This window comes from Bidens hawaiensis, unplaced genomic scaffold, assembly GCF_021521415.1.
Source record: "Bidens hawaiensis isolate Kalapana, Puna unplaced genomic scaffold, B.hawaiensis_p1.1 tig00008407_1, whole genome shotgun sequence".
Taxonomy (NCBI): Eukaryota; Viridiplantae; Streptophyta; class Magnoliopsida; order Asterales; family Asteraceae; genus Bidens; species Bidens hawaiensis.
In genome coordinates, this window is record NW_027491597.1 from 669,266 (window position 1) to 696,131 (window position 26,866).

General features: G+C 35.5%; 4 protein-coding genes and 2 pseudogenes across 6 annotated transcripts; 2 read left to right on the forward strand and 4 right to left on the reverse strand.

Annotated features, from left to right (window-relative positions):
• Nucleotides 1-164: 164 nt before the first annotated feature.
• Nucleotides 165-1,890, reverse strand: LOC143529010 (GLABROUS1 enhancer-binding protein-like). The gene has a single exon (XM_077024900.1). The coding sequence runs from the start codon at nucleotides 1,803-1,805 to the stop codon at nucleotides 411-413; it is 1,395 nt and encodes a 464-aa protein (XP_076881015.1). The 5' UTR covers nucleotides 1,806-1,890; the 3' UTR covers nucleotides 165-410.
• Nucleotides 1,891-5,725: 3,835 nt separating this feature from the next.
• LOC143637740 (nucleoside diphosphate kinase B-like) lies at nucleotides 5,726-7,571 on the reverse strand. The gene is made up of 4 exons (XM_077105058.1): nucleotides 7,377-7,571; nucleotides 6,989-7,037; nucleotides 6,095-6,326; nucleotides 5,726-5,999 (listed from the first exon to the last, which is right to left on the reverse strand). The coding sequence occupies exons 1-4, from the start codon at nucleotides 7,425-7,427 to the stop codon at nucleotides 5,885-5,887; spliced, it is 447 nt and encodes a 148-aa protein (XP_076961173.1). The 5' UTR covers nucleotides 7,428-7,571; the 3' UTR covers nucleotides 5,726-5,884.
• A 1,275-nt stretch (nucleotides 7,572-8,846) lies between these two features.
• LOC143529011 (pentatricopeptide repeat-containing protein At1g02150-like) lies at nucleotides 8,847-11,704 on the forward strand (annotated as a pseudogene). The gene is made up of 2 exons (XR_013134581.1): nucleotides 8,847-9,288; nucleotides 10,385-11,704. The product of XR_013134581.1 is annotated as a pentatricopeptide repeat-containing protein At1g02150-like (transcript).
• Nucleotides 11,705-16,241: 4,537 nt separating this feature from the next.
• Nucleotides 16,242-20,024, reverse strand: LOC143529012 (serine/threonine-protein phosphatase PP2A-2 catalytic subunit-like; annotated as a pseudogene). Its single transcript, XR_013134582.1, has 11 exons — nucleotides 19,858-20,024; nucleotides 18,422-18,476; nucleotides 18,255-18,338; nucleotides 18,107-18,178; nucleotides 17,946-18,017; nucleotides 17,817-17,857; nucleotides 17,248-17,314; nucleotides 16,986-17,177; nucleotides 16,775-16,864; nucleotides 16,569-16,676; nucleotides 16,242-16,459 (listed from the first exon to the last, which is right to left on the reverse strand). The product of XR_013134582.1 is annotated as a serine/threonine-protein phosphatase PP2A-2 catalytic subunit-like (transcript).
• Nucleotides 20,025-21,206: 1,182 nt separating this feature from the next.
• On the forward strand, nucleotides 21,207-23,014 carry LOC143529013 (uncharacterized). The gene is made up of 2 exons (XM_077024901.1): nucleotides 21,207-21,394; nucleotides 22,532-23,014. Exons 1-2 carry the CDS (start codon nucleotides 21,230-21,232, stop codon nucleotides 22,925-22,927), a joined length of 561 nt encoding a protein of 186 aa, XP_076881016.1. The 5' UTR covers nucleotides 21,207-21,229; the 3' UTR covers nucleotides 22,928-23,014.
• A 171-nt stretch (nucleotides 23,015-23,185) lies between these two features.
• On the reverse strand, nucleotides 23,186-25,820 carry LOC143637741 (UMP-CMP kinase 3-like). The gene is made up of 9 exons (XM_077105059.1): nucleotides 25,665-25,820; nucleotides 24,517-24,577; nucleotides 24,377-24,431; nucleotides 24,162-24,279; nucleotides 23,923-24,079; nucleotides 23,753-23,833; nucleotides 23,572-23,679; nucleotides 23,429-23,498; nucleotides 23,186-23,381 (listed from the first exon to the last, which is right to left on the reverse strand). The coding sequence occupies exons 5-8, from the start codon at nucleotides 24,073-24,075 to the stop codon at nucleotides 23,430-23,432; spliced, it is 411 nt and encodes a 136-aa protein (XP_076961174.1). The 5' UTR covers nucleotides 24,076-24,079; nucleotides 24,162-24,279; nucleotides 24,377-24,431; nucleotides 24,517-24,577; nucleotides 25,665-25,820; the 3' UTR covers nucleotides 23,186-23,381; nucleotide 23,429.
• Nucleotides 25,821-26,866: the final 1,046 nt, after the last annotated feature.

Consider the following 26,866-nt stretch of genomic DNA (forward strand, 5'->3'; position numbering starts at 1 on the left):
TTTATCAAACAAATCATTCATTCCTAACTGCTACTTTCATACATCACCCAACTACAGACCTAATTTTGGCAGACCCTAATTTTGACCCAGAAGTACACTGTAATAAAGAAAATTTCTAAAAATCATTTTGCAGGGAAACAAGATCACACAAAAATCATCAAAGCAAGAATGAAATAAGCCAATAACCGATCCTAACAATCAACAAAACCATGAAACTGAAACATGAAACATAACTTTTTTAATTTAAAACACTAATATCAAGTTCATAACACCAAGAAGCAAAAACAACAAAAAACCAACCCCAAATACATAACAAGTTAACTACAAGTTATTAATAAAAATTCAAAACTACAAAATCATCATCATTATCATTATCATCATCATTCATTAACAGGAAGCCATAAGTTACCTCAATTTCCTGATGATTTAACCGCCTCAAGCACCACCAACGCTTGCTCTTTCAACAACTCCATTCGCTTCACGTAAAGCTCAAGCTCCAGCTCCATCAAATTCTTCCACTTCGCCTCCAACTCGGCCCGTTTAGAACCCTCAACCAGCTCCATCCCAGCCTTCACAATCTCCTCCGACAGAATCGAAGAATCATTCCTTAAACCATACTGAACAAACCTCGATATATCCACCTTCTTCTCCAACTCAACCTCCATCTTCAACTTATCTTTATCATCCACACCGTTCGATTTCACTACACCAGCAACAGCAGTAGTACCAGTACCAATGCTGGTACTAGCAGGCACACCAGTAGCCTTTGAATTTGAATTACCATTCTTTTGACTCTGATTCTTCTTAACTTCTTTCCCTTTAGTATTACTCTTACCGTCACCGTCCCATATCAATTTCGATAATTCATACGCTTTCTGTTCATGACTCTTGGTAAAGTGTCGATCTTTACCATTTTTCTTCTCCTTAGTCGCGTTATTCACATACTTCTTCTTCAACCTCCTAATCTTATCCAACAACTGAGTCCTACTAAAATCAACATGCAATGACTTCCTAATAAAATCATGAAAAGCGTCCGGTTCCCCAACCGGATTCTCACAGTTCCGCTCGGTTTTAAAATCAATCATCCCTTGCAACAACACAATCTCATCATCCTCACTCCACAGCCTCTGAAACAACTGCTTCTTTGTGTCATCATCATTTGCAGTAACCTTCTTACCTTTCTTCACATCCTTCTCATTAGTCACCGGTGATTGCTTACTCTTCGCCGGAGACTTAATAATTTGACTTCTTTTGGGTGCTTCACGTTGTTCAATTGGCTTAGACGAAACAGGTTTAGCCGGTGAATCGGAATCGGAATCGTTATCGTCACCGGATTCTGTTTCCTCCGGTTCCGATGAATCCGGATCCGGTTCAGCTACCATTTTCTTCCGGTCACCTTTAATAATATTATTCTTAGCTTTCTTCGCATCTTTTTCAACGGCCGCCGGAGCTGCAGCCGGACGTTTACTCTTCGCCGGCGGTGGAGTCGACACCGTTTTGGATCCATCACCTTTAACCGATTTGGTTTGCAATGGTACGGACGAGATAGGTTTGACGTTACGGTCAACGACGGCGGGCGGTGAATCGGAATCTGAATCGGTACCGGCGTCTGTTTCTTCGTCTTCTTCCGATGAAGGTTGAGTTTTGTTAGCGGATTGAGATGAAACTGGTAACTGTGTTGTTTTCTCGCCGGAATCGGTATCGGAGGCTTCACCGGACTCTGAATCGGATGTTACTTCTTCGTCGTCGTCTTCTTCTTCTTCATCGGAAGATGAATGATTAGGTTTCAAGTCGTTCTGTGCCATGAATTTGTGAAGAAGAAGATGGTGATTTGTAAAATTAGGGTTTGTAAATTAGGGGTTGCAGCGGCTGTATAATGAAACCAGGGGTAATAATATTAATAATAATAAATAGTACAGTATGTGATAAGAGTGTATGTATATACATAAACGATGCTTAATTTTATATTTTTGACATTGAACCCCCTATACATAAATAAAGATTGCAACCGACGGGTAAACCAGAAACCTGAAGCATTCAAGACACGGATTTGGTTATGAGAAAGGGTATGAGATTAGCATAAATATTCTCGTCGGGTATTGGATATGTATGATATTAACATATATATGACCTGGATTATCCGAAAAATGCATATCAATTTACTCGAAGTATACCTATAATTTCTAGTTTTTATATTTCTAATTTTCGTTGGTGATAACGTCATATAAAAGATAACATAGTAAAAGATGTATCTGGAAATTTCAATGTGTGATTTTAAAGAGCGTAAATGCTACTCATGCTTACTGAGTTAAATATGAGAGTGATTAAACGATTCAATGAGACTGAAATACCTATATACCATGTACAACACCTACACAATCTACTTTCAAATCTTTGAGAATCTCATACTACAGATTGGATGGAGTGAAAATCGATGTTTTAAATATCGGTTTATACCAGCAAGTAATAATGGTTAAACAAGATGACAGCCAAGTGGCGATATGTTTTAGCCCGGTTAATTAAACGAACAATTTGTAATTTGCATCGCCGGTAATACCCGTTGATACCATGTACCAGTTTAAGCCCAAAGTAAATTTTGTTGTTTTGACTTTAGACCACACACTTTAAGGGGGTGTTTGGGATTCCTTATTTTCATCAACTTATAACTTATAAACTTTTTGAAAAATTAATAAGGTGTATAAGGTGTTTGGCAAACCATAAGGCCTTATGGATTTTAACTTACGGTGAAGGCAAAATAAATGGGTTTTGAAAAGTTAGGAATTTGTAACTTATTAACTTAATGAGTTTGATTTACCTATTACACCCCTCTCACCCTTAAACCCCATTACACTCCTTTTTAAAAAAAGTGTCCATTTTAGTCATTTTGGTTTTCTCCAACACATAAGCTAGTCCAAACATTCTTTTAAAAACTTCTTTTCAAATTTTTATAAGTTTATAAGTCCTTTTAATTAAAAGTCCTTTTTCACTTAAATAAATAATCCCAAACACACCTTAGTGCCCCATATTTACCTTTAATTAAAAGTTTAACCTAGCGGTCTTTTCTATAACATGGGATCATTTTTTGAGTTGAAATTGTATTTCTATAGAAGTGTAGGGTAGTTAACCTGGTTGAACCGTGCGGTACAACCAGTTTTACTAGTTGTGAGCCTAACCGATAAGGTTAACAAAAAACGGGTTTTAAAACATCGGTGAAAATAGCCATAACTAGCCATTCGAAGAAAAACCAACGGTCATTTTATATGGAAAATATGAGTGTACATAAAAGAAAAAGAATGGATGGCATGCGTTGCTTTTACATTTTGTTCTTGAATTTAATAGATAAAAGAAAAGGATAGGAAATGAAAGAGAATTAATGAAAGAAAGGAAATATAGAAGTTAAAATCGTGTTCCCGAGTTTGGAGCAAATGAAAAAGAAATTAAAGCTTTTATGTGTTCTTGAGTTTGATGAAAAGAAATGAAACTTACAATTTTACAACTATGCCATTGTTTCTTATAAATATTCAATTATACTATTAGCTTTACGATGGTCTTTGTATTCTTAAACAACTTCTCCTCTGTTTTTCAAACTTTAATCCGAAAATATACAAACTTTCACCGCAAAATTATAATTCATACTCTATTTAGTTACATAAATATCAAGCAAAAACAAAACAAAAACAAAAAAAAGAGTACAAATTAAGCAATGCTCTAATGTTACATACGATCCAAAAATGGTATTAGGAATTCAAATCATAACTTAAATAAACTATATCCTAATTAAATAACTTCTTGTACATAATGATACTGACAGAGTAACAGTTATCACCTAATAATAACATTAATAATCATATAATAACATAAGATATGTAACCCATCGATGCAGGTGGTTGGCGATGTGCTTTGAGGTTTCGGAGTAGGCGGCAATTTGGTTACTGATGGAAAAAACAACGAAGATCTAAAATAAATTGGATGAGGGTATCTTTGTAATTTGAGTTTGATTAATTTTGTTTCACTTTTCTTTCTTTCTAATTCTTTCCGACTTGGAAAGATTGAGAATATGGTCCATTTTCCTTCCAAATTAATTCATTTCTTTTTGTCTCCCTCTTTATAAAAAACCAGGAACATGGGCGGATCTTTATGGTTAACGAGTGGTTCCCCGGAACCACCCGAGTTTCGAAATAATAGTGTATTTATGTATAGAAAATATTATAGGAAGCACCTTATAAATTAGGAAGAAACCACCCAGATTATATTACAAATGTTGATCTAGCTGGTAAGAAGTTGGTTTTGTAAATTTGAGGTCATGGATTCGATCCCGGTTGTTAGGCTATTTTTTGGGAAAAATTTTCTAATTTATATTTATGTCCTTGTATCAATTTAGGGTTTTATAAAACACACAATACACAACTACGTTGCATCTCTCCCCTCTTCAAACTCACGCACACAACTAACATACCATTGTCGTTCTCCGACCACCACCGTTGAAGAAGTAATGCAACGATTTCAAAAGACGAAGACTCGTAGGGAACAACTATTTTCTTAATTTTTAAAGACTATTGTTTCTTTGTGAGATTATGTGTTTTTTAATTTCTAATGACGATGCCTCTTTTTTGTTATTTATCGTATTTTATCATGTAAGGAACTTTGCCCGAGCCATGGCACCAACCCGAACCTCAAACCGACCCGGAATTTTTTATACCCGACTCTATGAAATTGAAGCATCTAAAAGTAGCGCATCACCTTAGAAAATTCATGGATCCGCCACTGTCTATGAGCACATTTTTTTTTCTAGTTTTTCTCACTTTTTGTTTCTTTCTATTACTAAATTGGAATGGGGAACAGATTGTTAAGCTCCTTGTGCCCAATGCATCAATAATAACAAAAGATTTACATGTACTTTGACGAACGTTATTCAAGTATCCATCCTACTCTAGATTATAGGTACCATTTCAGATTATATTGTTGTAATATTACCTAATTACCCTCCAGAACAAGTGGAGTAAAATGAAATTGCAAGGTTGGTCAACCTTAGACATGCTTACTTTTATGCTTTTTGTGCCATTTAATCTCTTGCCCATATAATCCATACCAACAAAGGAAATGTAACAGAATTACAACACAAAATGCAAACCAAAGATGTCATAACAAAGAACAATAAAAATAACAACAAAGATCAAGACCGGTTCCTCCCAATAGCCAACGTTGGTCGGATAATGGAAAAGGTCATTACGAGGAATGGGAAAATATTAAGAAACGCGAAAGAGATGGTCCAAGAATGTGCTTCCGAGTTTATTAGCTTTGTTACAAGTGAAGCATCGGATTAATGTCAACGTGAAAAGAGGAAAACTATAAAATGGTGACGATGTAACTACTACATTAGGGTTTGAGGAAGCATCAAACGACGAACAATACAGTTTGCCAACTTACAAAATTGTTCTCCGTCAAATGACATGTCTCAACAAACATTCACGACTGTTGGTGACCAGACATTTTCGTTGCCAAATTCATTTAGACAAAATTCTATTAGGCAATGGTAATTCATCTTCGTTTAGATACTTTGTAAGAGAGAATTGTATATAAGTTTCATATACCAATGTGGTTTATCATGAGCATTTCTTGTTCAAGTTGTATAGTTTCTAATACAGTTTCTTAGTGCTTGTTTACTAGTGCATTTATCCTAATCTATTTTATGCAAAAGAGAAAAATAAAATGAACAGCAAATAAGAAGTAGAAAACATAACCACCATAACATAACCGATCTAATACGCAGGAAAAGTTCCTCAAGCGATGTCAAAATCCAAAACAAAACATGTCAAAAAACAGAAAACACCCCCCTCAAAGCAAACCAATCAAGGATGGTCATAACATAATACTAGAATCACGCTTATTCATAGATCCACGGGTGAAGGCTGCTTGACCAGTTGGCAACACCCTCAGGGAACCACAAAGCGATCTCCTTCTTGCCGCTCTCAACTGCATCACTTCCATGAATCACATTCCTACACACCCAAAACAAGTTATTTTAACCAAATGATCAGTCAACCTCTGACTTGAGAGGTCAAAATCACTGAGCAAGTTTGACTATTGATGATACCTGCCAATGTCGATTGCAAAATCACCACGAATGGTGCCAGGAGCTGACTCAGCAGGGTTTGTGGCACCGATGATCTTACGTCCGGTGGTGACAACGTTCTTGCCTTCCCAAACCATGGCAACAACGGGACCAGAGATGATGTACTCAACTAGCCCGTTGAAGAACGGCTTTGATGACAAATCAGCATAGTGCTTCTCGGCGAAAGCTTGGTCAACAGTCAAAAACTTCAATCCTGTATTCACATTAAGGTAGTTGATGAATAATGATGACCTTTTAAATATGTAAACTGAGTTTCAAATTCTGTTTAAATAATAAATAAGTCCTGGTGAGACTAACTTGTTTTTTAAATTAAAAGAACTAAACAGCTACAAAACATTGTAACAAATTTTGGTCATCCATAGACATAAGATCAAGCTCAAGACCAAGCTTTATACATCAAGTTTGATTAGAAAGGTCTCGTTTATTAATACTACAACATTAACATAATAATAACAATATAGCTAAGAATAAAGATTGTTCTATATTTTATGAATTAAAAACAAATCTTTAAATACTATGTTTAACATATAAAATAAAAATTATAAACACATAAAAACAATTACATATAGATAATAACTAGTTAAATACTACTCATATATTAAACCAACAAGGATAAGCTTTTAACATTATTCATGAGTCAAGCTGAAGCTCCGAGCTCGGCTCATTTACACCCTCTTTATATACTTTGTTTACTTTTCATTTTCAATGATCAATTAAGAACTAACCAAAGAGTAATAAAATGCATGTGATCAATAACAATTACACCAAAAAGTGATAATTTAGAGGACCCATTAGTTCCTAATTATGATTAACCTTTGTGAGATTAGACACATGGTAATCAAGTAAAAGTTATACCTTTCAAAGAGAATCCTTTCTTCTCAAATCTACCAATGATTTCACCAACCTACACATAATCAAATCAATCAAATATATTAAAAAACACAAACACCACCCTATTAAACACCATTTTAACCAAAACTTCACCAACTATTTAATAAAAACTTGTACATCAAGATTTGTCAAGATCGAGTATATAAAGATCAATTTCAATCATTCCTCAGTTTTTTTAATATAAAACTCAAAACCCAGAAAAACCCATATCAAATTCATCGAACACAATTAAAAAAACAGAATCTTTATCGAGAAAAATCAAAGTTATGATCATGTCATCTGGGTTTTGGGGTTTTCGAAAATTTAACAAAAACACCAATTGGGTATTCAGATTTGAAGTAGAATAACTTACGAGGCCTCTTTGAACGCCATCGGGCTTGATCATGATAAAGGTCTGCTCCATCTTTGATTTCAGATTGATTGATTTGGTGTAATTTGCAGATCGATAATATACGGTTAATGTGTGCCGAGAATAAGATGATTTATAGATACGGCTCAACTTAAACCCTAACCCTAAACATGAGGAGTATTCCTCCTATCATTTGACGATTTTGACCTCGTATTTTGTTTACCCGGTCTGTTTTTATTAATAGGGGTACTTTTGTCATTTCGGTATCTACTTGACGGAAAACTTAACGGTCATCCATGTTAGTGATCACCGGTGTTGCATAACTTGCATGTTACAAACTACTGGGAGCAAATTGTATTTTTAGAAAATTGAGGAGTGAATATGCAATAAAGGTAAAACTCGCGTAGCATTCGTGTAATTAACTCTTGATTTTGTTTTCGTGTATGACTGATTTTGTATCTGGTCGTACTATGTCTTGCGCTTATGTTGATGCGTTTGGTATATCGTGATTTTGAATCTAGTAAACAACAGTAATTAAGTTTTACGAATACTAAAGCACATGTATTAAGTGTGATATAATCGTGTCAGATTCATAATATGATGGTCCTCAATTCCTCATACATGTTTTTGTTTATGAGCATCCAATCACATAAACAAAACCTTTCACACGTCACAAAATGAACTTGTGCAACGTAAACATCTATGAAAAATGATCACTCGATGATTTGTTATAATTGTCCATTACTGGTATAACAGAAATTGATTTTCAACACTTGTATGAAAGTTTCTCCAAGCTGGACCATCTTAGTGATGTTTTGGGTTCTTATATTCAAATAGGGCTCTTAAAAAACCTTTGATATTGACTGAACATTCCAACCTGAACTATAAAAAGCAGATTAGAAGTAATACAATTCGATTTGCACTTTAAGGTTTGAAAATCGCGTTTCACGATTCATTTTACGGTTTGAAATCGACCAACATGTTATAAAACCCTTTTAATGCATACAATATCAATTAAAAAATGTCACTTATGCAAATTTAACTATTACGTTCATGTTATTAAATTAACCACATCCATTCTCTTAACTTTTTAATTTTGATACTTAAAAGTAAAAGAGAAAATGCTCGATTTTTAAATGCTAAACTTCATCTAACCCTATGATTCCGTTGTAAAAGAAACTATTACAACGTCCGCCCACTCCTGTTAGACTTAGCTTCTGCCTAATCCGTACTTATCAGTTCGACTCAAAGATTACATTAACATAAACCAAACCAGACCGTAAACAACAAAACATCGCCATCGCTTGTTCAACATATAAACTCTCCCTTCAAAAAATGTAACCAAAAGAAACATTAGGGGGACTTACAACACACATTCAATTTCGAATCAATACCTTAATTTGCTTCATCGTATCTTGTCCCATGTCAAGTTGTCAACACCACCACCACCAAGATAACCTTTGTGTGTTCATCAAAACCCTTGAAAGATCTTGAATTCATTTCCTAGAACCCTAATCAAATGTTACTCCACTCACCAATTTCCCAATGCCCACTTCACCCACAACTATCTTTCTACACCAAATCCATCAAATTGATTAATTTCCCATCTGGGTTTTGCAATTCACCACTCAAATCATCCAAATTCAACCCTTTAATCATAACAAACTGTTCATCTACTTCACCTGTTTCACAGGCTTCAAACTATGGCACAGTGGACTATGAGAAGAAGCCTGGAACAACAGTGGTTACTTGGAAAGCTATATACAAGCGGATATCGATAATGGGTAACCGCGAAAAGGGGTCTAGTGGTGTGTTGAATCAGTGGGAGAATGAAGGTAAAACTGTTACAAAATGGGAGCTTTGTAGGCTTGTTAAAGAATTGAGGAAGTATGGGCGGTATAAGCTTGCTCTTGAGGTATTTACAGAGTGAAACTGAATGATTTTAGTTTAAATTATGTGTTTCTTGAATCTTGTTGTGCATAGTTGACTTTTCTAGGTCAAATTAATTGGTTTCTGTTTGTCAATTTGAGAACTTTACCACATTATGAGAAGCTTTTTTAAAGTTATGTTTTTTTAAGTTAAACCGATGAATGTTAGCTTTAGTTTTGATGAACATTAGAAATAAAAGCTGACTTTGAAATGTTTAGTAGTGAATGTTGTAACAGTTAATTTTCTTGGTAGATTTATGTTACAAAAGACTAGCATTTGAATTGTTATATTTAGCACTATCAAAACTCTAATTGGAAGAAATTTAGGTGTCTGAATGCTGTATTTAAACTAGGGGTGTGCAAGAAACCGAAAAAACCGACGGTTTGGTTTTATGTTTTTGTAAAAACCGAACTAACGGTTCGGTTTTGGTTTTGCATGTAATAAAAACCGAAAAATACCAAACCGAACCGAATTCCTAAATTTTTGTTTTTTTTATATTTTATATTAAGTAATTTATAAGAATTTAATAGATATGTAACTAAAATATTTTGATCAAATGTATAATAGTCTTTTATTTTACAATTAACAAAATAATTTATACCTAAATTCATTATTTTTTGCAAACTTTTTTTTCGGCCTAAAATTTTCCAGATCAAATGGCAAAAACCGACCAAACCGAAACCAAAATGAAAACCAAAACACCGAAACCGAAAAAACCGAAACCAAACGGTTTCTAAAACTCCCAAAACCGAGGTTTTGGTTTTCGGTTTAGATTTAGCCGAAAACCGCACCGAACCGCACCATGCAGACCCCTAATTTAAACTTCTGTTGTCCGAAATCTGCATATTTGAATTGTGTTAGTCAAACTAGTTACCTATTTCTGAAATTGATGAATATTACTGCCCTTGCTGCAATTTGAGAACCATGTCATACTATGGGATTTTTTTAATTATGGCTTTTTAAAGTTACAAAGAGGTAAATGTTTGCTTCAGTTTTGATGAACTTTAAATAATAAAAGTTTTTGACTTTTAATTATTGCATAGGTAATGTTGTAACGGTTAGTATTCTAAATTTTCTTGCAGGTTTTTGATTGGATGAATAAAAAACCTGAAAGATACATCTTATCCCCAAGTGATGCTGCAATTCAACTAGATCTAATATCCAAAGTAGACGGCATCTCAGGTGCCGAAAATTACTTCCAACAATCTACAAGATTCTCTAATAGACAAACGCATATACGGGGCCCTCTTAAACGCATACGTACACACTCGGAAGAAAGAAAAGGCCGAATCTTTACTACTCGAAATGAAAGAAAAAGACTATGCAAACCACGCGCTTCCATATAACGTGATGATGACACTCTACATGAACCTTAGAGATCATGAAAAAGTTGAAACTTTAATTCAAGAAATGATGCAAAACAACATTGACTTAGATTTATACACTTATAGTATCTGGATCACCTCTTGCGGGTACCAAGGATCGGTTGAAAAGGTGGAAGAAGTGTTTGAAAAAATGAAACTTGATGTGTCAGTTAAGCCGAACTGGACGACTTATAGTACTCTATCTACTGTTTATATTAATCTCGGTGAGCTTGAAAAGGCGGAAGATTGTTTAAAAAAGATTGAGACCAAAATTAGTGGTCGGTATCGAATCCCTTATCATTATCTTTTGAGTCATTATGGTAGTATCGGGAAAAAGAAAGACGTTAAACGGATTTGGGATACGTATAAGACGGTTTTTGAATATATACCGAACATGGGTTATCACGCGGTGATCTCAGCTTTTGTTAGAATGAATGAGATTGAAGAAGCTGATAATCTTTATGAAGAATGGATTTCGGTTAAGACAAATTATGATGCTAGACTTGGGAATCGGTTATTGGGTTGGTATGTTAGAAACGGGTACGTTGAAAAGGCGGAATCTTTATTTAAAGAAATGTTAGATACCGGGAAGGCGAATTCGAGTTCATGGGAGATTGTTGGTGAAGGGCATATTAGGAATAAAAGGGTTTTTGATGCATTGGGTTGTTTTGAAAAGGCGCTTTCTCACGAAGAATCGCGGTTTTGGAAACCGAAACCGAATATTGTTTCATTGTTTTTCAAGATTTGTGAGCAAGAAAATAATGAGAAGGGAAAGGAGGCTATGTTTAGGATTTTGAGGGAAGCCGGTGCTCTCGATGATGAGCTGTTTATGTCAAAGTTGAATGTTTCGAAAGAGTCAATGGAAGATGATAATGACGGTGATGCATTTTTAAACGAATTGCAGGCTACTGGGTAATAAAGGTGTTCTGGTGTTTGTGTGGTAAGTTTTGTATCAAAGTAGGTTTTAAGTTGTTTGTTTTACAAGAAATGTATCTGAAATTTGAAAATTTGATTCATGGCAGTTTCTTGGTTAATGAATCGCATTTTCTGCCGATGATACTTTTACATTGTTGTCGAAACCAAACCCGACTACATCTTTTACTTGTCCCATAAAATCTTGAATGTAGTCTACAGGATATGGTTCATACTTTTGATCAAGAAGTCCAGTATGAGCAAAGGTCTGATAAAAATGTAAATAAGATGATATCATTATGATAGTATGAATATTTTATTGAATAAGGAATCTTAATGCCGTCTAAACTCTAAACACAATAACACATAGATGATGTCAATAGTTATATAATGATTTGCTACTCTTGTAAGAAAGTGAATACTACTTGTTATGAAATACAATATTCGAAAAGTCGTGGAATTTGGCAAACCTCATAACCGAAGTCTGGATGTGTGCCGTGTAGCATACAATGCCGCGGCCACTATAGCACTCATAATAGTTGCATAGGCACCACGAGAGTTTAAAAATGAACTTATATTTTGTGGGCTTGTTTTTTGTATAATTTTTATGTTAACCTAGAGATTCTAAGTTCATATATAAACATACAATCAATTAATCAATCATACCCAGTAAAATCCCACCGACAGCAAAGCTATAAGTAGGGTCTGGGGAGGGTGGGATGTAGGCACACCGTACCTCTATCCAAAGGAATAAAGAGGTGGCTTCCAGAGAGACCCTCGGCTCTAAGTACATGTGTATGAAGCAAAATAAAGGAAATCAAAGTTTAACAGCTATATAAAAACTACTACTAATTATAATAATATTAATAATAAGATCACAGTTTAACAGCTATATAAAAGCTAATAATAATTATAATAATAATAATAATAATAATAATAATATATGTAAGGGAAATACCATTATGGTATGTGACCTAAATAAGTTAAGTCTAAGCCCTAAGGTATTCAATTCTCTCTAAAAATCCTTAACTTTAATTCTACTTCTCCACGAATTCCTATCCTCAACCATGTCCTCGGAAAGGTTTAGGTCTATCAAATCATGCCTAATCCTTTCATCCCAAGTCAATTTCGGTCGTCCTCTACCCCTCCTCCCCTCTATAGTAATGTTGTCTACGGATCTAACAGGATTCGTCGTCAGTCTTCTCTTTACATGTCCAAACCATCTCAATCTCCACTCTCTTATCTTGTCTGCTATGTTCGCCACCCCTAATCTCTCGCGAAACACAACGTTTCTTATTCGGTCTAGCCTTGTGTGCCCACACATCCAACGTAGCATTCTCATTTCTGCTACCTCCATCTTCCGCACTTGTGCCTTCTTGATGGCCCAACAATCTGTTCCATATAGCATTGCAGGTTTAACTGCCACCCTATAGAATTTTCCCTTTAGTTTAGTCGGGAAACTCTTGTCGCACAATATACCTGTGGCTGCTTTCCATCTACACCATCCTACCTGAACTCGGTGGGTCACATCACTGTCTAATTCCCCATCGCTCTGTACAAAAGATCCTAAATACTTGAACTTCGTTACCTGCAGGACCACCTGCCCTTCAATTGTGATCTGTGCGTCTTCATTGTCGTTTATCCCACCAAAATCACAGTGGAGGTACTCCGTCTTAGATCGGCTAATCTTTAAACCTTTTGTCTCTAAGGTTGTTCGCCACTCCTCAAGCCTCATGTTTAGATCTTGTTTTTTCTCAGCAAGTAACACAATATCGTCTGCAAACATCATACACCACGGGAGAGTCCCCTGAATCGACTTTGACAGCTCATCCAAGACTACTGCAAAGAGAAACGGGCTCAACGCTGACCCCTGGTGAAGACCTACCTCTACAGGAAAGAAATCAGTATCCCCCACTGGCGCACGGACACTTGTTTCACTCCTGGTATACATATCCATAATTATCTCTATGTATTTCCTGGGCACTCTTCTACCCTCCAAGCACTCCCAGAGCACCTGTCGTGGCACACTGTCGTAGGCCTTTTCTAGGTCAATAAACACCATATGTAGATCACGCTTCTTCTCCCTATACTTTTCTATTAATCTTCTTATAAGGTGTATTGCCTCTATGGTGGAACGCCCCGGCATGAAGCCAAATTGGTTGACCGTAACCTGAGTTTCTCGTCTAAGTCTAACCTCAATCACTCTTTCCCATAGCTTCATAGTATGACTTAGTAGTTTGATTCCTCGGTAGTTACCACAACATTGGGCGTCTCCTTTGTTCTTATAGATAGGAACTACAACGCTGCTCCTCCACTGGTCTGGCATCTTACCTGATTTGAGAATACTATTGAACAGAGTAGTTAACCGCATGACTCCTTCCTCCCCCAGACACTTCCACACCTCGATGGGTATGTTGTCTGGGCCAACCGCCTTAGACCTTCCCATCCTCCTCAGTGCATCCTTCACCTCTTCTCGTGTGATCCGTCGGCAGTAGCAGTTATTCGATTGTTGTCGTTGAAAGTTTGTGTTGTCATGTTCTTCTTGGTAAGCTCTCCCATTGTTAAAAAGATTGTGGAAGTAGGTTTGCCATCTTAGCTTGATGTCCTGCTCCTTGACCAGTACATGCCCATCTGTATCCTTTATGAACTTCACCGGTCCTAGATCTTGCCTTCTACGCTCCCTGGCTTTGGCAATCTTAAACATAGCTTGTTCCCCCTCTTTTGTTTGTAGACTTTCATACATCCGTTTAAAGGCCGCCTTCTTTGCTTCCGCCACTGCCTTCTTCGCCTCTATCTTGGCCGTTTTGTAGTTGTCCCTCAATTCCACTCGCTCCTCCTCATTCGTGCACCTCATTAGCTCCCTAAAACATCCTTGTTTGTCCCTTATCTTGTCTTGCACTGCGTCATTCCACCACCAAGACTCCTTATGCCCACTTGTCTTTCCTGTTGTGACCCCGAGAGTCTCCTTTGCTACTTGGATGATCTTTGTCACCATAGCTTCCCATATATGAGTTGAGTCCCCATTTAGTCGAGCCCGCGTATGCAGTATGAGTTTATCCTTAAACAGTAGGAGATTTTCGTCTTTCAAATTTCCCCATCGAATTCTCGGTGTACCTTTCTTCTCTCGAACAGTCAGCTTATTTCTGAAGGCTATATCTGTCACTAGTAGTCGATGTTGAGTCACAACTGCCTCCCCAGGTATGACTTTGCAGTCCTTCCACCAACGTCGGTCTCCTTGCCTCATCAAAAGGTACTCAATTTGCGTGTCGCGTCCGCCACTGCTAAAAGTGATTAAATGAGAATCTTGTTTCCTAAAATAAGAATTTATAATACCTAGGTCATGTGCCACCGCAAACTCTAGAAGATCTGTTCCGGTCTCATTCCTATCACCAAAACCGAAACCCCCATGTACGGCTTGAAAACCATCGTTAGCCTTACCAATGTGTCCATTAAAATCACCTCCTATGCAAATCCTCTCCCCCCTAGGTATGCCCCCTACCACTGCGTCTAGGCAATCCCAAAATTCTCTCTTTTCCTGATCCCCTAGGCCTACATGAGGCGCGTAGGCGGAGACTACTGCCACTACTTCCTCTCCTAGTACTAATTTCAACACCATAATCCTGTCATTATATCTTATCACCTCCACCACACTAGTGTGTATTTCCTTAGCCACTAGAAACCCCACTCCATTCCTAGCTCCATCAGATCCCCGAGTACCACAACTTATACCCATTACACTCAGCCCCTCTATGTCCTTTCCACTTAGTCTCCTGGAGGCATGCTATCTGAACCCTACGTCTTTTAAGCACATCTACCAATTCTAGCAACTTACCATTTAATGTTCCTACATTCCAAGAAGCCAAACGCAATATACGCTCCCTATCTTTACTCTTTCCTACACCCCTCGTTTCAGGACATGGTCTCAAGTAATAGTCATGGTTCCTACGCTCTATGGTTGCAACTAGTCACACAAACACAGGCAATAGAACACCAAATCAATAATAATAATAATAATAATAATAATAATAGTAACAAAAACTAATAATAATAATAATAATAGTGTGTAGCAATAACAATAATAGTCAAGAGATCTTAAAATGAAAATAAACTCCAAAGATCCGGATCACGTAGTAATAATAATATAAAAATAACAATAGTAATACTTTTAATAATAATATCCTTATTATTTAATTACAGTAATGAACGATCTCACCAAGTAATTGCAGAAGATAAAAAATAGTAAGGAACGATCTCACCAAGTAATTGCAGTAATGATAGGATAGTTGTAACCTTCACTTAGGGTTACAAACTATCAGAAAATCCCGCAGCCAAGAACGATTCCTTCTTCAACTGTTGTGACCTTCAACAATAACAAGATCGACGAGAAGCAAATCGATCAGTATTGAACCAAGAACACCGTTAGGGTTTCAGATTTGAAAACCCCAAAACACAACAGCAGAACACCGTTAGGGTTTCAGTATTGCATTTTTTAGAAATTGCATTGTTTAATGATTTAAAACCACAATAATAAACATACAATGCAGCCTAGAAATTGCATTGTTTAATGATTTAAAACCACAATAATAGAAATTATGGGTGTCAAAAGTCATAACCGATGATCGACTGATGATCGGGGGGATCATTGGCTGGGGAAAAACAAAGCTTAAACGAGATCAATGGTCAAGTTTGCTCTACATATTGATGTTAAAAGACATTGTACTAGATCAACAAAACATGTGTATATTCTTCAAACCAAACCTAGAAAATGAAACAATCATAAATTACATCCCTCTGTTCGTCTGTCCTGGATTAGACTTACAGGAAGTAATCGGGCGTCCTTCTAGTTACATCAGGTTCTCCTCTCCTAGGAGCAGGTTCAAACTGCAATAACATATAACTTCACTAATAAATACTTTCGTTTAATTATTAATCAGTATTCCAAAATGCCCATTCAAGTGCCAAAAATGATAAACATTGTAGACTAAAATACCTGGATAAATGTGTGTCCCTTGCAATCATCCACCTCCAAAATAGATGCCATATTCCCACACCTGTAACAATAATTTGGTGCACTAAAGATAGTCACCACCTTTTGATCCTGTCAACAAAAAGCCAATATATTTAGTGATTCACAACACCATTAAAAGAAAACCTCAAAAACAATAAAAAAAAAAAAAAACTCAACCAATTACTTACATGTCCCCAGTTGAAACCCTCCATGACCAATTGATGAGCTCGAGCAATAAGCTTTAGCCCGTTAGTATGGTTAAACTGCTCCAAGATATCCTGTAAATACAATTTCAAGTAAATTACACAAATCAACACTAACTTTGAAACATGTAACGGTCCCCAAAACTTTTATACGTGTAAATGATTATAAATCAAAAGCTTTAAAAAGAAATAATACTTGGCCAAATGTGTAACCAGCTCCACGAGGCGAGATACCCCAACCGCAACGGTCATCGGGGTCAGACCATAAAAGGTCACACATAGGACCTTCATGCGGGACCTCTTGAACACGGTCAAAGTTTCTTACATTATCTAGGGTTTCAATAGAAGGTGAGAGCCCACCATGAAGACAAAATATTTCTGATTCAACCTACCATGATTATACAACCACCATTAGCTCATTGATGACATAAAATGTTGCATTAAAATTTGTTACTAACCAAAGCAGTCAACGGGAAATAGTCAAACAGGTCTGTAAAAGTCTTCCAAACATTAGCATTGCCATACCTGGAAATCAAGAATTAAAATTAGGCCTGTAAACAAATCGAACGTTCAGTGAACTGTTTGGCGAGAAGTACGTTTGTGTTCGTTTGTTAATAAACGGATGGTCACGTTCATTAACTTTTTTAGACGCACTTTAGTCTAGTTTTATTAAATTTTAGGCCCGACAAAGTGATGTTCACGTTTACTTTTAACTGATGTTCACTCAGTTATGTTGGTTCTTCTAAGTTCAGTTATGTTTGTTCGTTTACTTTACTGCCCCGTATGTTTTACAAAAGAACAAGAACACGAACACTCATTTCCTTAACGAATGAACGAACACGAGCAAGAAAACCCCATTCGTTTAATTTTTATGTTCTATCATTTGTTCGCTTAAAGTTAAACGAACAAACACAAACATGTCCGTTACTAGTTTGCTCTGTTCATTTACAAGACTAGTTAACAATATACACATAAAACAAAATATAAGAATTTATTATTGAAAACCATATAAGAACAACAAACTTACTTCCTAAGACATTCGTCATAAAACCCATAAACTTGAGTAATCTGCAAATAAAAAATAAATAAATAAACAGTCAGGTTATATAATATAACTGGACAACTAGTGTTGAAAAGTAAAAGAAAAAGTCAATACCTGCCGGCTTTCATGATTCCCTCTTAAAATTGTGATTCGCTGAGGATACCGTACTTTCAGAGCCACCAAGAGCTGTAAAAAGTATCGTGGTGATATGAGTCAATATAAAGTCAAAGAAATATACATAAAGATACAAAATTATAAATGTACAGTATACTTACTGTCACAGTTTCAACTGAATAATACCCTCGATCCACATAATCACCCATAAACAAGTAGTTTGTATCCGGGCACTGACATATGATATAAAAAGATGATCTTAAATCCAACTTCAAAAATTTACTGCAGATGTAACAATAAAAGAAATACCTTTCCTCCAATGCGAAAAAGTTCAGCAAGATCATGGAATTGACCATGAATGTCACCACAGATAGTCACTGCGCTTTTTACTGGCTGCACACATGAAAAAGTTTATACAATATTATGACAACTTCTATTTAAACTGTGAAAAATAAAATTAACGATGATAGTGATACCTGGACATTGCTTTCATCTATTAATATCTCCTTTGCCTTCACATAATGTCCTAACCTACACCAACAAACATTTGCAGGTTATGACGACAGAATATGCTAGATAACTATGTAAGCAGTTATCCTTGAAAATTCAATTCTTTCTTAATAGAACATCCAAACATAAATTCTACATGACACACGACTCTATGTATGCACTTCTCAATCAGCCAAATAGGTAATACTATTATTAACAAACATTTGCAGGTTATGACGACAGAATATGCTAGATAACCATGTAAGCAGTTATCCATGGAAATTCAATTCTTTCTTAATTGAGCATCCAAACACAAATTCTACATGACGCACAGCTCTACGTATGCACTTATCAATCAGCCAAATAGGTAATACTATTATTAACAAACATTTGCAGATTATGACGACAGAATATGCTAGATAACTATGTAAGCAGATATCCTTAGAAATTCAATTCTTACTTATTGAAACGTCCAAACATAAATTCTACATGACACATGACTCCATCTACAACCAAATAAGGTTTATTTACAACCAGAAATTGCATCTCTCACGTTTTTTTACACGTAAACATGCTTATCAAGTAGACCTTCCATAATTTCTGCACCTTAGGTTGTTTCTACATGAGGCGCGTCTTTTAACACGCTTTCTTAAACCAAAATTTGAGTCTTGCAAATTCATCCTTTATGTAAAATTCAAGAAAACAATGAAGCAAACCTTAACAGCATTGATCATTCCATTCCTAATACTCTTTTAATTGGGGTGAACAATAACCAAACCAAACCGAACACAGACGAAACCGAACCGAATATAACCGATAACCGATTTTTTTGTACCCTCGGTTAGCCGAAATTAACGAAACCGAACCATTCATATTATCATATATATCTAGCTTTTATATATCCATTTCATGTTTTATACCACCATTTCATGTATTTATATTTCAACTTCACGCATTTATGTATTTCTAAGTAAAAAATTTAGCTCAAATTCGATTTTGGCTAATAAGACTATTAACCAAACAAACCAAACTTTGCACACCCCTACTTTTATTTCTCATTTTAACTTGTTACAAAGTTTCAAAACAGAAAACACCAGTCTCTTGAAACATTTCAGGTAGGTATTGACTTTGACTTTAAAGTCAACCGCTAAAAATCTATAGTAAGTTGTACTAACTACTTTCCCCTTAGTATAAATCAACCACATCACAAACTGAAACAAATTAACAACTGTCAAGAATTCAGATCAATAAATACCTAATACTCCAATTCAAATCAACCAAACCCTAAATTACTTTCAACAAACTCAGATCCATCAAAAACCACACAGATTAAAAGCATATAACACAAATAATTAAGGTAAATCCAAATAACAGAAACCCTAAATTTCAAAATAAATGAAAATAAAGGAGGAGAAACAAAAACCTCATGTTCGATTAAGGGCTTGCACTGCATGAGCTGTGAATCTGCTCGTCGAGATTCCCATGGGTGTCCGAAGCCAGCTCAACACTCATGTTGTATTATATGTTTTGTGTGCATATATAGATTATATATACACACACGAATATGGATTTGAAGAACAAAATGTTATTATGATCTGAGTCTGATGGAATTGAGATGAACTGAACCCTTGGAGTTTTCATATCGGTTTCTGTTTTCATATCCTGAAAAGAACCCTTGGAGTTTCCACACATTCACACTTTAGACCCCCTTCTAATTCGGTATTGCTGTCAATTGATAACGGTTCCGGTACCGAATGCGATACCAAGTTTTGAGTTTTCGTTACCGGTATGGTTTTGGTATTTCCAAATTTTATACGAAATACCAGGGCAAAAGTCAATCTTATAATTTTTTTACAAGTAAATTGTGTTTTTTTCATTTGATTATGTTTCATAGTCTTTCCGAGACAAAAGTGAAATTGTAGTTAGTTTTTCGTCTAAAAGTTTCATTTTGGGTTGAAGGTGCTATGTGTCTTCATTTGATTGGTTGACTGATAAGGATGAGCAAATTCGGTACAGGTATCGATTTGGTACCGTTGGTACCGAATCAGTACCAAAGTTTTGAGTTTCGGGATCGGTACGGTACCGGTATTTCCTGAATTTTTACCTTCGGTACCGGTACCGAACAGAATATTCGATACCGGTACCAAAAATTGGCGATTTTCAGGATCGATATTTTCGGTACCGGACGATACCGAGCTCATCTCTGTTGACTAATACTCTAGTTCAAGTATCATGTTTGTAATCCTCAATCTCTCACCACTCACAGATGGGCGATCTGATGTCATGTAAAATAACACGGCACACCCCCCCACCCCCACCCCGGGTCAAGAAGTATAACACATGATCTAAGTCCATTTGGTTCGATTACTATACTATGGTCACCAAAATTTATTTTGAACTAACTTTTATGATTATAACTCTTTATTTTACGTCGTTTATAGCCCAGAATCATCGTTAAAAACTTGATATGTTATTGAAAAGTTAGCAAACGTGATTAATCATGGCCATAGGGAGAATAAGTAGCATGTTTATTATTACTAGAATACCAAATTTATCTCACTCGTATATAACCATTACAAGAACTTAATCATGATATTGATAAAAAGTTATATTAATGAAAACATTAGACAAAAGCTTTGTCAAACCCTGTGGTAATAATTTGTTGGTACAAAATAAAGGAATTAATTTTAGATATGCAAAAAAATGTTAAAAGCTTAAGGATATATTAGCAAAACAAGTATTACAGTTATCCTACTACAATTGTTCCATTATTCTCAGTCTTGCTTGGACCTTCAATGGCGGCTTCATGTGTAGCTTCTTCTTCATCATCTCTCAGTCTCCACTCGCAATTCGTTACAAATCGATCACCCAAACCAGTTTCTTTATCATGGTGTTCTTCAATTCAGCAATCTAATCTTTCCATCAATTTAGTCTCGTCAAGTCGTACCCTCAAGAACCAGGTACCCGCAATGTTTAATTCTCTGTATTCTTACATTTAATTTCATAGTGATAAGTGAATAGGGAAAACCTAATTACTCATTGGCTTCCTGTGCTTTGACTTTTCCAAGTCAAATGAGCTGCCTTTCATATGCTGATTAATGTTATTTGGTTACATTTTTGTGCTTAGTATAGTTGCTTAATACCAATGTATGATATGGTTTTCAATATTCTTGGAAATTATTTATTTTGTTTCAATTTGAAGTTGAAAGTTAGTCTGTTTGACCATGAAAGTCAAAGCATGATTTCTACTGCAGTCCGGTATAGTAGAATCGAAAGAACCGAAATTTGATGTCATTTGGTTCCTAAGCAGTTAATGCGGAAAAAAACCGGATATCGATTGAGGACCGATATTTGAGATATCGGTAATCGCGGTGAGATATCGGTGGGATATCGGTAACTTTAATATCATGCATAATTTGTATATATAGCACTTTAACGCTTAACAATTCAGTATACTCTCCTACTATTAACAAATTATCCTTTTGCAAGTTGCAAAACACTAACAATTGTAGCAAGTAGGAACTAATTAAGACTCAAAACACCAACATTAAACACTAAAAGTTGAAAATTAAGACTTAAAACACTGATATCGGGAATATCGGTCAATATCGCTGATATTATTGGTACCGATATTCTGACCGATATTTTGATCTATATTTCACATGAGGACCGATAACCGACATATCACTGAGATACCACCGAGATTGAGTGCGTAGTTTGGTTCATATCTCGCAGTTGTATTGCTTGAAAACTGACTCTAATGTATGTATTTGGTGTTCTAAAATGACTTGAAAACGCTATAGTTTGGATTAAATGTTTAAGGTCAAAGTTGGTCAATAGGTGAATGTCAAAATTAGGGCGTGTAGGAGGCGTATATATAAAGCAACCAAGAGGTGAATAAATTATGAAAGGTTTACTTGATAAAAATGATGATATGTAAAACAGATGAGAGACATATAGCTTCTCGGCGTAAATAAAAGATTATATTGTTTAGAGTAACGTTTTACGTTACATTAAGCAATAAAAAGCGGTACCTTTGGTTTCTGATTTTTAAGGTTCTCTATCTTTTTCCAATTTGTTGTGTTTTTCTTTTGAAGGGATTTGTTGTCCAAGCTGCATGGACAAGAAGATCACGAAGCGAAGCAGAAAAACGACCCAACAAGAAATCATGGAAACAAAGGACGGATATGTACATGAGACCGTTTCAACTAAACATTTTCTTTTCTAAAAGATTCATCCATGCAAAAGTGATGCATAGAGGTAATAGCAAAGTGATATCGGTTGCCACCACGAATGCAAAGGATTTAAGGAACACGTTGCCTTCGCTCATAGATAATGAGGCTTGTAGAGTCGTTGGGAGGTTGATAGCCGAGAGGTCAAAAGAAGCGGATGTGTTTGCAGTGGCGTTTGAAGCCAAAAAGAACGAAAGAATTGAAGGGAGGCTGGCAATTGTTCTTGATACTATTAAGGATAATGGTATCATTTTTGTTTGAACTTCTAGGAATTAGATTTTTAGCATAATTGATCTATGTTCAAATTATCTATATTGGAAAGTTTAGTGTATTTTTTTAGCGTTTTTACGAATGATGTGACCGTTAACATGTTTAAAGGGTGATATGAACACACTACGTTTAGCTGGAGTTTGTTACACACTATTACTCAAAATATAAGTATAAACAAAACAACTGTATAACTATCACTAAAACTGACTCGTGACTAGGATTTATGGTCACCATACAATTCCAAGAATTATAAAACAATCAATAATAGTAATCATACTATTCGTGTAACACACGATACAAACTTTGATCAATCAATATAACGTCGAATGATTCGTGTACAAACAATTGGAGTAACCTTAAACTACCTTACCATGATCCGTCTCGTGGTACATTGGTGCATCATCCTATCAACCCAAATTCAAAAATCCTGAAACATATATAACCACTTATATATCATAACTAAACAATAGATATAAGCATTTATAATTATACCTTAACTAAGAGGAGCAAAAACAGCCTTTACTGCTTCAAACACTTCTTCAGCAGGCTTACTAGCATCAATCTAGAGACCAAATTTAATTGCTTATTGAATATTATTCAAGTAGTAATCAAACCAAAAAAACTTATGAATTTACCTTTTTGACCTCCCCCTTAGAGTTATAATAGTTGATAACATTAAGACTAGATTCCGCAAAAACCTTAAACCGCTTCCTTATTGTGTCAATATTATCATCTTTTCTCCCCTTCATGACCAAATAACAAAGTCAAACTCTTATTATCATTCTTGACAAATGGTTAAACAAGTCAAAGTCCAACCTGGTTGCGGGTCAACAGGCGCTTCTCCATCTCATCCTCAGAACAATCAAAGAAAAGAATAAACTCGGGTTCGATTCCAGTCTATATAAACCAAAAGAATCAAACTTTAATGCCAAAAAATTAGATCAAACATAATATGTTTTTATAAAGTTTAAGATTAGAAAACTCACAAGTGACTCAAAGGCAACTCGATTTTCATCGTTACGAGGAAACCAGTCAATAAGAAATTTGTCATTCTCGTTTCCCATAATCGCCTTTTCGAGAAGCTTTATTGTTACTTCCGATGGAACAATTATTCCTTCAGACATCATTTTCTCAATCATGGTCCTATTAACCACTCAGAACAAATATATTTTACAAAAATACCAATATTTACAAGATATATATTATATATATATAACTAGTATACCCGTTTTCAGAACCGGTTTGTACTTCAGCCCGAAGAAGATCTCCAGCACTGAGATGGGTATACCGGAAATGCTCTACAATGTTTGCACATTGTGTACCCTTACCACTGCCCTGGCCTCCTGCTCAAGGCGTAAAAGGTATTTTAGGGGAAATTGGTATGATCTTTTTTCTAAGCATGATTGTTTCGATATATGTGTTAAAAATCAAAGTTCTCACCTAGGACAAAAACAATTTTAGGATTCTTTTCGATAAGAGCACTTCCGGTTCCTTCCTGAAATCAGATCTTTTTATTAAATAATTATCCTATGGTTAACTAAAGTTGATAAAATCAATGATATTGTAAAGTATATAGCTACCGTATTTGCAGCATCAACATTAGTCCCCGTGAGTCCACACTAGACTGCGTTTAACTTAATACTGCATCCAACAACAGGTAAGCTGTAAGCATAAGAAATTGCTGCCAATACTTAACACTGAGCCTAATCATCAAACTCGTATAAACGAGACGAGTTTTAAAGTTCAATTATAGTGAGGAGTAATAGCAACACTATTACAATAAGACCACGTGTAGTCAAAACTAAGCTCTTCCGGGCATTTTGCGTCATATGGCGCCCAGTCAGCATTTCAACATTTTACAAAAAAAGGGTGTAGTCAAAACTCTCTTAACAATCATTACACAATTAATACTTTTTATTTTTTTTAAAAATAAATTAAAAGGGAAAAAATATGATTGGTTGGAAGATTATGAAGGAGGCGTTTTGTACATAACTTTCACCCTCAATATGCCACCCAAAATGTTAAAAAGGGGGGGGGGGGGGGGGGGGGTGTTCCTGGCATTATGGACCCATAACTAGCCACTACAGATGGTCTTATACAACAACAACACATTCAAACCATATATGAATTCATTGAGCCGTGTGAATGTTTGTGTTTTAAAGCATGGGCATTTAAAACAAGAGCATTAAGTAAGCAACTGGAAGAAGCGCCTAAAGTATTCTAGCAACCGCTATCTGGTCACTACTTACATGAAAATTATTCATATATTGAACGTGTTGTATAAACTATAAAGTAATAAAGTATCTCGAGTATGCAAAATATACAACCAGATAAGAAACAAAGTCTTCAATGATACATGAAGCTGTGAGTTTCTATAGTATATTAAACATACCAAAAGATGTATGTTCTTTTGAAACGTTACAACTCTTTGTGAAATAATATGATAGTTATAACTTATAATTATATCAGTGGAAATTATACATGAAACACAGGCCTTTGACTACTTCATAAAAAAAAGATAATAATAATAAGTCGGCAGGCACTAGAGACACAACCGAACGTAAGCATGTAGCCTATTATTCTTCATGAAGATCAACAATCAACAAAATCATGAATTAAGATTTGAGATGATCAAACAAACACGTCGAATATGAATATAAATATAAATCAAATCCTATAACGAAGAAATTGTGTAACATATTATTATTATCATACGAATGAATCTTACCGATTCAAAAGAAGACTTTGACGAACGAAATTGTGAATTTTCGCGGAATTTTGTATGTAATTTGTAGGGTGGTTTGAACCGCTCGTTATGTCCTTGTAATCGTTCTCGGGTCGGTCCGTATTTTCGGATCTTATTATTCTATTTGGAGCATATATCACTTTAATATATTCTTTCCATTACCAACTTTCATAATTTTTATTTTTATAATTAATAATATACTCATTTTGTCACTACATTCTATTCTATACCTTATATATTTCCTATACTTAATTCACATTTATAGAAAAACTAGCTAGGAAGATAACGTCACAAGAATGTCCTCCGAGTAACCAGGCCTGGCTTCAAGAAAGCAAAAGAATTGAGCCAATGGTGAATTTTTTTTTAGGTTTAATTAAAAATGAGTATTTTGTTAGTTTAAACAATTAAATTTTTATGTTAGGTTTGCTTGGTTATAATTTGGGTTGTGTAATTAATTTTTGTATAAAAATAGGATTAAACATGTTTCAAGTGAGACTTGAACCTATAGCCTTTTGGTTGAGAGTAATACCTCTTTACCACTAGACCAAGCTAATGGTCATATAACTATATTTAAACATTAAATATACATACTGTTTTTAATAAAAATATTTATTTTTTTAAAAAAGAAAAATTCGGGCCTAACGGGGTGTCGGGCTTATGGCCTTCGACCACCCCGCCACCCCTATGGGCCGGCCCTGCCAGTAACTAACCTTCGGTGTGAAAATTGGTAAAGTTATTAGAAAGAGTGTGTGAGTCCGAGTGAAAGTGAAGAAGAAGATGATTATACCTTGATCGTTTTATCCCTTTTATAGTCGATGCTAGTACATGTCACTTTCTTCTCGTGGATCTTATTCTGTTGAGAGTAACCATTTTGTGATAGAGACATGTTGTTCCTAATTCGATGCTTGGACTGACATCATCTGGATTGGCTTTCGGATATGCCAACATGTGGATCATTTTCTTATTCTGTGACACGTTGAAGAGTTCCTTCAGACCATCCTCTATGGTGAGGGGATTCGAAGCCCCTCCCCAGTCACCCAGCGCCACATCAGCGCCACGTAACCACCGGGGGCTTCGAAGCCCCCAACCAATAATGTCCCGCTGTGATTTAATGCTCATTGGCGCCCATATATATATATATATATATATATATATATATATATATACAAACACACACACACATA

What these genes read in the sequence shown, in the direction of transcription:
- LOC143529010 (XM_077024900.1), bottom strand. Translation starts at nt 1,805, where the DNA reads ATGGCACAGAACGACTTGAAACCTAATCATTCATCTTCCGATGAAGAA.
- LOC143637740 (XM_077105058.1), bottom strand. Translation starts at nt 7,427, where the DNA reads ATGGAGCAGACCTTTATCATGATCAAGCCCGATGGCGTTCAAAGAGGC. An exon ending in ATGGCGTTCAAAGAGGCCTC is followed by an intron (nt 7,038 to 7,376) that starts GTAAGTTATTCT and finishes GATTATGTGTAG; the next exon opens with GTTGGTGAAATCATTGGTAG. An exon ending in GAAAGGATTCTCTTTGAAAG is followed by an intron (nt 6,327 to 6,988) that starts GTATAACTTTTA and finishes ATGTGAATACAG; the next exon opens with GATTGAAGTTTTTGACTGTT.
- LOC143529013 (XM_077024901.1), top strand. Translation starts at nt 21,230, where the DNA reads ATGGCGGCTTCATGTGTAGCTTCTTCTTCATCATCTCTCAGTCTCCAC. An exon ending in GTCGTACCCTCAAGAACCAG is followed by an intron (nt 21,395 to 22,531) that starts GTACCCGCAATG and finishes TTTCTTTTGAAG; the next exon opens with GGATTTGTTGTCCAAGCTGC.
- LOC143637741 (XM_077105059.1), bottom strand. Translation starts at nt 24,075, where the DNA reads ATGATTGAGAAAATGATGTCTGAAGGAATAATTGTTCCATCGGAAGTA. An exon ending in GCCTGTTGACCCGCAACCAG is followed by an intron (nt 23,680 to 23,752) that starts GTTGGACTTTGA and finishes TTGGTCATGAAG; the next exon opens with GGGAGAAAAGATGATAATAT. An exon ending in CTAAGGGGGAGGTCAAAAAG is followed by an intron (nt 23,499 to 23,571) that starts GTAAATTCATAA and finishes TTTGGTCTCTAG; the next exon opens with ATTGATGCTAGTAAGCCTGC.